At 49.4% G+C, this 6,471-nt stretch overlaps 1 protein-coding gene across 1 annotated transcript in view; it reads left to right on the top strand.

Moving 5' to 3' along the window:
• The first annotated feature begins 2,006 nt into the window (after positions 1–2,006).
• LAPTM4B (lysosomal protein transmembrane 4 beta) overlaps positions 2,007–6,471 on the top strand; it is a 46,543-nt gene continuing 42,078 nt past the window's right edge. Inside the window, exon 1 of the mRNA XM_058175049.1 lies at positions 2,007–2,253. Within this exon, the coding sequence (XP_058031032.1) occupies positions 2,152–2,253 (102 nt within the window). The 5' untranslated portion in view covers positions 2,007–2,151. The remainder of the gene's footprint in view (positions 2,254–6,471) is intronic.

Here is a 6,471-nt window from a genome sequence, read left to right as displayed (position 1 = left end):
ACAGCACTTCGATAGCTTCATTGGGGTGGCCCGGTGTGGAAAAGTACAGCTGGGTGTCATCAGCGACAGCTGGTACCTCACACCAAGCCACTGATGATCTCACCCAGCGGCTTCATATAGATGTTGAACAGAAGGCGAGAGAATCGACCCCGCGGCACCCCACAAGTGAGGCGCCTCGGGGCCGACCTCTGCCCCCGTCAACACCTGCGATCGTCGGAGAGATAGGAGGAGAACCACCGATAAACGGTGCCTCTCACTCCCAATCCCTCCAACCGCGCAGCAGGATACCATGGTCGATGGTATCAAAAGCCGCTGAGAGGTCTAATAGGACCAGGGCAGAGGAACAACCTCATCCCTGGCCCTCCAGAGATCATCCACCAACGCGACCAAAGCCGTCTCAGTGCTGTAACCGGGCCGGAAACCGGACTGGAACGGGTCTAGATAGACAGTTTCATCCAGGTGCAGGGGAAACTGATATGCCACCATACTCTCTACAACCTTCGCCGTGAAGCGAAGGTTGGAGACCGGACGATAATTACCTAAAACAGCCGGGTCCAGGGAAGGCTTCTTGAGGAGGGGCCTCACCACCGCCTCTTTCAAGGCGGCCGGAAAGACTCCCTCCAACAAGGAAGCGCTCGTAATCGCCTGGAGCCAGCCTCATGTCACCTCCTGAGTGGCCAGCACCAACCAGGAGGGGCACGGGTCCAGTAAACACGTGGTGGCATTCAATCTACCCAGCAACCTGTCCATGTCCTCGGGAGCCACAGGGTCAAACTCATCCCAGACAATATCACCAAGACCGCCCTCAGACGCCCCGTCTGAATCGCCGGTTGCTGGTCTATTAAGCCTTACGGGAGGGGCCAATCATCTCTTGGCCCTACTCCCGAGTCGTCCTCTTTGCTTGAGCTGCTGGCAGCTCTTCTCATGCGTGCATTAGGAGCAGGCTCTTCCTGTTCCTCTGCCTCACTATTGTCAGGCTCTGGAGGCTCTGCAGCCCGCACCACACTCCCCGATGGCACTGGCCCCACCTCAGCCTCTGACACAGAGTCCTTATCTGGGCTTTCCCCAGCCTCCAGGATTGGCCCACGCTCTTCCTCAGCCTCATTGCTGTCTGATTCTGTTGCCATCTCCGTAGGCTGCTGGCGGACCACAACAAGAATAGGAATAGGAATAGAGCTGAAAGGGATCTTGGAGGTTTTCTAGTCCAGCCCCCTGCTCAAGCAGGAGACCCTATAAGCCAGGGGTGTCCAAACTTGGCAACTTTAAGACTTGTGGACTTCAACTCCCAGGAGTTCTGGGAGTCCCAATTCTGGGAGTTGAAGTCCACAAGTTGCCAAGTTTGGGCACCCCTGCTATAATCATTTCAGACAAATGACTTTCTAGTCCAGGGGTCTCCAACCTTGGCAACTTTAAGCCTGGTGGACTTCAACTCCCAGAATCCTCCAGCCAGCAAAGCTAGAGTAGTCTCTTCTTAAAAACCTCCAGTGATGGAAGGATCCACGATTTCTGACGGCCAGCTGTTCCATTGGGTTAATTGTCCTCCCTGGTTAGGAAATTTCTCCTTAATTCCACCTTGCTTCTCTCTTTGATCGGTTCCCAACCATTTGTTTTCTTCGTCCTGCCCTCTGGTGCTTTGGAGAGTAACCTACTTAGAAACCGCACCGCTCTTTTGGAAGCCATTGCCCGCTCGCCAGGCCGAGAGAGAGCTCGGCCTTTGAGGCTAGGCTCGCAGCCTTTTTGCAGCGCTTCTCCGCTCCCTACCTAAGATGCCCCCCCTGGCGCCGCCTGACCTCCCCGTGGCCCATTCATCCTTCCGCCTGGGGAACGTTTGCCGGCGTTTTGGCTGAGCCGGTCTCGGGGTTCGAAGGCTCCGCCCCCTCCTCTTTGGCAAAGGCTGGAAGCCCGATGACGTAATGGAACAGAGGGTTCCCCACCTCCACCCGCCTCGCCAGCTGATAGAAGGCGCTGCTGGCTGCATCCTCGCCTTTTCCTCTGGAAGTGTTGCTGCCGGGTAGACTCTGCTCCTCCAAACCCCGGCCAAGGCTCCGAGCGGCTCTTCTCGCTCTCTCTCGCTCTCCGGCGTCCTTAGGAAGAAACCTGGCGCTTGAGAATCGCTGCGAAAGGGCCCGGCAGGCGGTTCGGAAAGACACGATGAAGATGCTGGGCTCTCCTTGGACTCGGTTCTACTCCAACAGCTGCTGCTTGTGCTGTCACGTCCGCACTGGGACCATAATCCTGGGCGTCTGGTATTTGGTAAGGGTCGGCGGGGGCTCGGGGGCCGAGGAGGCCTATAGCAGAGCTGGTTCCCTCTTGTTCTTGGGCGGGGGGGGGCAGGGAGGTGGGTGGGAGACTTGGAACCGCACGTCCTGGGATGGCCCCTTCCCCTTGCTGCCCCCCCCCCTCACATGGCTCCAGCCCGCCCCAGACCAGAGAAGTGGCGCAACGCAAATGGTCTCGTTCTCCCGAGGATGCCAAAGGAAGAAGGACAAGCGATCTTCTAGGTCAGGGGTCTCCAACCTTGGCAACTTTAAGCCCGGAGGACTTCAGCTCCCAGTATCCCCCAGCCAGCTTTGCTGGCTGGGGGATTCTGGGAGTTGAAGTCCTCCGGGCTTAAAGTTGCCAAGGTTGGAAACCCTTGCTCTAGGTCTCTGTCCTTTGATGAAAGGACTGACCGAATTACTCTGCACTTCTGGGGCTGCGCTGTAGGTTTGATGAAATGCAGTAAAATGGTCAGGATGGTTGGATTCCTTCTCTCAGAATCGGACTTTCGCAAAGCAGGCTGCATGGGGTTTCGTTCGCTCTGCCTTCCTCTCTGCTCTTCCTCTGGTGAACTGGGCTGAGCCAGGTTCCCCTCCTCAGAAAACCAGAGGCTGGGGATCCCCAGCCCCACCCCCACCATCCGGTCTTCAGCCCGAGTCTTTGTGGTGCTGACCACAAATGGAGACCCTCACCAGCTGCTTCTGCTTTTTCTCTAGATAAGCAGGGGCAGTGGTGAATTGGATCCAGTGAATCCTGGCTCATCTTCTCTCGAACTTCATCTCTTTTATCTTGGACTCTTCTTCTCCTTTTTTTTCTTGAACCTGATCCTCTTTGCTGCCCTGCCCAGGAAAAATGACTCCCCTCCCATCTCTCCCTGACTAGGTGGCTCAGTGGCTAAGACACTGAGCTTGTCAATAAGGTCGGCAGTTCGGTGGTTCAAATCCCTGGTACAGGTCTCCTGCGTGAGCAGGGCGTTGGACTAGATGACCTCCAGGGTCCCTTCCCACCCTATTACTGTTACTGTATTAGTTGGTGAGGGGTGTGTGTGGAAAGAGCCACTGCTACTTTGGACTGCAAAAACCCTGACCAACCCTTTCATTGGTAGCCAAAAGCTCTTTTTGCAGCCCAGATCTGGTAGTCCTGTACCTCACCCATGGATACATACCCTCAGGGATGAAATTCCAGGACAATCAGCCCCCAGCTAGCCAAGCTTTTTAGACTAATGTATTTAGTTTGTTGTGAGCTGAATAATGCCTTTGTCTTTGTTAAATTATAGCCCCCTTTTATTCAGTGTGCTACACTGAATTATGCCTGGTTCAGTTAACTATGGATGGATAGAGATAGAAATGAGAGATATAGAGATGAGAGGGGAGGGGAGGGGAGGGGGAAGAGGGAGGGAGGTCTCAGTCTGGCACATCTGACCCCAATTCATTAGAAGAGCACAAAGGAAGCCAGGGAGCAAGTATGCCTCTTTGTATTGTTTTTGCTTTGGAAAAGGGATTCTGATTCTTCCTGAAAGATCTGAAGAAAGGAATCCACTCTGCTTGAATATCCTGCTGTGTTTATGGTGCAGCCAGAAGACCTCAAAAAAAAAAAAAAGTACTTGTGGAGCAGGAAAAGATGGCCAAGCAGCCTACTTTCACTTGGCAGGCCTCATTCATGCATGAGTAAATTCTAAGCTTTTACTTAGCAGCAGAACTTGGTGCAGGTTTCTCCATCCTTCTCTCCTTCTCCAGGATGCTTGCCAGATTCCATCGCTCCTTTGTTATTCTGTCCTCCTTCTCCCTGTCTACTCCAGCTGGTTTCCAATATCTTGGCTCCTTGCCTTGCAAATTGGCATCTTGCCCTTTCTAGCAGACGCTTGCATCTTTTCAGCGAGACTTCTGCGGGGATGCTGACTTCAGCGGCTAAGGCTGCTTTTCAAAAGAGGGGTTATTTCTGGAGAGCTTAACCATCTAAAGAGTCATTAGCAACATAATTCTTTTTGAGATGCAGTAATGCCCTTCCTGCTGCTATTTGTAACCCCACCAGTAGTTTCCTTCCTCTCTTTATAGAGAGACCATAACATATTCTAGGTGAAGCATTTAGAGAGCATGGCACACATGTGTGTGTGTGTGTGTGTATTTGTTTTCTGAGGTTTTCACGGGTGTTTGTATGTAGGTCTTTGGTTGTTCGGCTTTTCTCCCATGTAAAATTGGAAATGTCTTGGCGACGTTTCAACGATGTCTCATTCGTCATCTTCAGGCTTCAGCTTCGTGCTTCTTGCTCCCAGAAGCACGAAGCTGAAGCCTGAAGATGACGAATGAGACTTCATGGAAATGTCACCAAGACACTTCGAATTTTACACGGGAGAAAACCCAAACAACCAAAGACCTACATATATACGTATATACATACACACACACACACACACACACACACACACACACAAACACACACACACACACATATATATATATAATAGCTATTCTGGGTGAAAGGCAGGATATAAAGCTAATAAATAAATCAATAATTAATTATAAATCATGCTAAAACTATTATCCCCACCCTCCTTAGCAGGTGTGTATAAAATTAGCAGCAGAGGTTGAAAAAGTCACAAAAGTGATCCAGGTCTGAGCTTCAAACACCTGGAAATAGACACATATCTGATATTCATTTAAAGAATAGCAGAGAGTGAGGTGATAATCATCTGGAAGAATAACTTATCAAAATTTAATGTGGCACATTTTAGAAGAGCCTTGGTTGCAGGTGGATGGAGGAGATTCTGGTTGTGGCATGCCAGTGGCCAGCGGAGCTGGCAGCAGAGTCAGACAATGAGGAGGTTGGGGTGGTAATTGGGCCAGTCCTGGGGGTTGAGAAAAGCTTGGACGAGGGCTCTGCATTGGAGGCAGAGAAGAAGGTAGACAGCAGCAAGGTAGATGAACAGCTGGAGCCTGTTCCCAGTACATGCCTGTGCAGAGCTACCAGAAGACAAGAACAACTCAGAAAGCAGGGCCAACTGGGGGGGGGGAGCCACACCTTGGAGGTGATTGGCCCTTCCCATAGGAAATAAAAGAGGAACGAACAGGGAGTGGGCTTTTGCAGGAAACCATTCATTTCGTGGCTCTGAGAGACTCTGTTCCAAGTTTTGTCTTGTACTGCGGTTGGAAACAAGTTACATGGCAGCTTGCCAAATGAGATAAGGTGTATTGAGAAATATTCCTTTGAAAAACTGTTTGGACAAACTTTGTGAATGAACGTAATTAAATAAAAGAGGTATAAATAAAAAAGGTTTTGCCAATAATTCCTGCCTCCTGCTTGTTAAGGGAGCCTAGGTCAGAACAGCTCTATGCATTGCAGCAGAAGGTCATGGCAGTGTAATTGTGGATTTACTTATCCTCATGGTACACATGATCCAATCAAAAGCAGCTCCTTCCAGGTTCCAGGGCTTCTCCGTAGGAGACTTAAAAATGTACATCCTTAGAGCAGCTGTTCCCTGTCCTCTTTATCTCAGACTGAGTTCACTCAATTAATTAGTCTGTTCCATCTGTATTATCTGTTAAACTTTTATTGCCATCTTTTATCCCTTATAAGAATTATGTGGCCCATGATCATCCAATGAGTACCCAGTTACGTCAGCATTTGAATACGGATCTCAACAGATGAAGCTTAATTTTCTATACATGCTACTGAGCATCTCGCTCAAAGGGTATAAGGTTGGGCTGCGTGTAGATTTTAATACAGCAATGTTTGGTCTTTTGGTAACTGTCATATTTTTTGTGAACCTAGCATCTGTAAGAAACATATTTTTAATTAGAATAAAAGGCTGAGATGAATGAGGGATTCCAATACTGTAGACATGTTGTCCATCTCCATGTCTCTGAACAACAGCATAGAAATAGTCTGTCAATGCCTTCTTCTAGAACTTCTTTTGATATCACAACATGTCCTTATATCCTGAAGGACTCTGCATTTTCTTTTTCATGTCCTGCTTCCTTCAAGGGATCTATATATTCTAGATAAACTGGAAGTCCAACAGATTAGAAGTCAGCCCATATGGGATCACATCTTGTTAGCGTCTTGCCTGTATTTAGAGGAAAATAATTTTCTATAAATTAACCAGCTATGGCATTTTTCCAAAATTTATTTGAGAGCCAACAAGTATGTTTTTCACATCGTGTAAATCAAACCATTTTCAAGCCAGGAATGCTGTATCATGGATTGATGCTTGAT

This window comes from Ahaetulla prasina, chromosome 3, assembly GCF_028640845.1.
Source record: "Ahaetulla prasina isolate Xishuangbanna chromosome 3, ASM2864084v1, whole genome shotgun sequence".
NCBI lineage: Eukaryota > Metazoa > Chordata > Lepidosauria > Squamata > Colubridae > Ahaetulla > Ahaetulla prasina.
The sequence above is the reverse complement of the archived record's forward strand: the minus strand, read 5'-3'. Positions and strand labels throughout refer to the sequence as shown.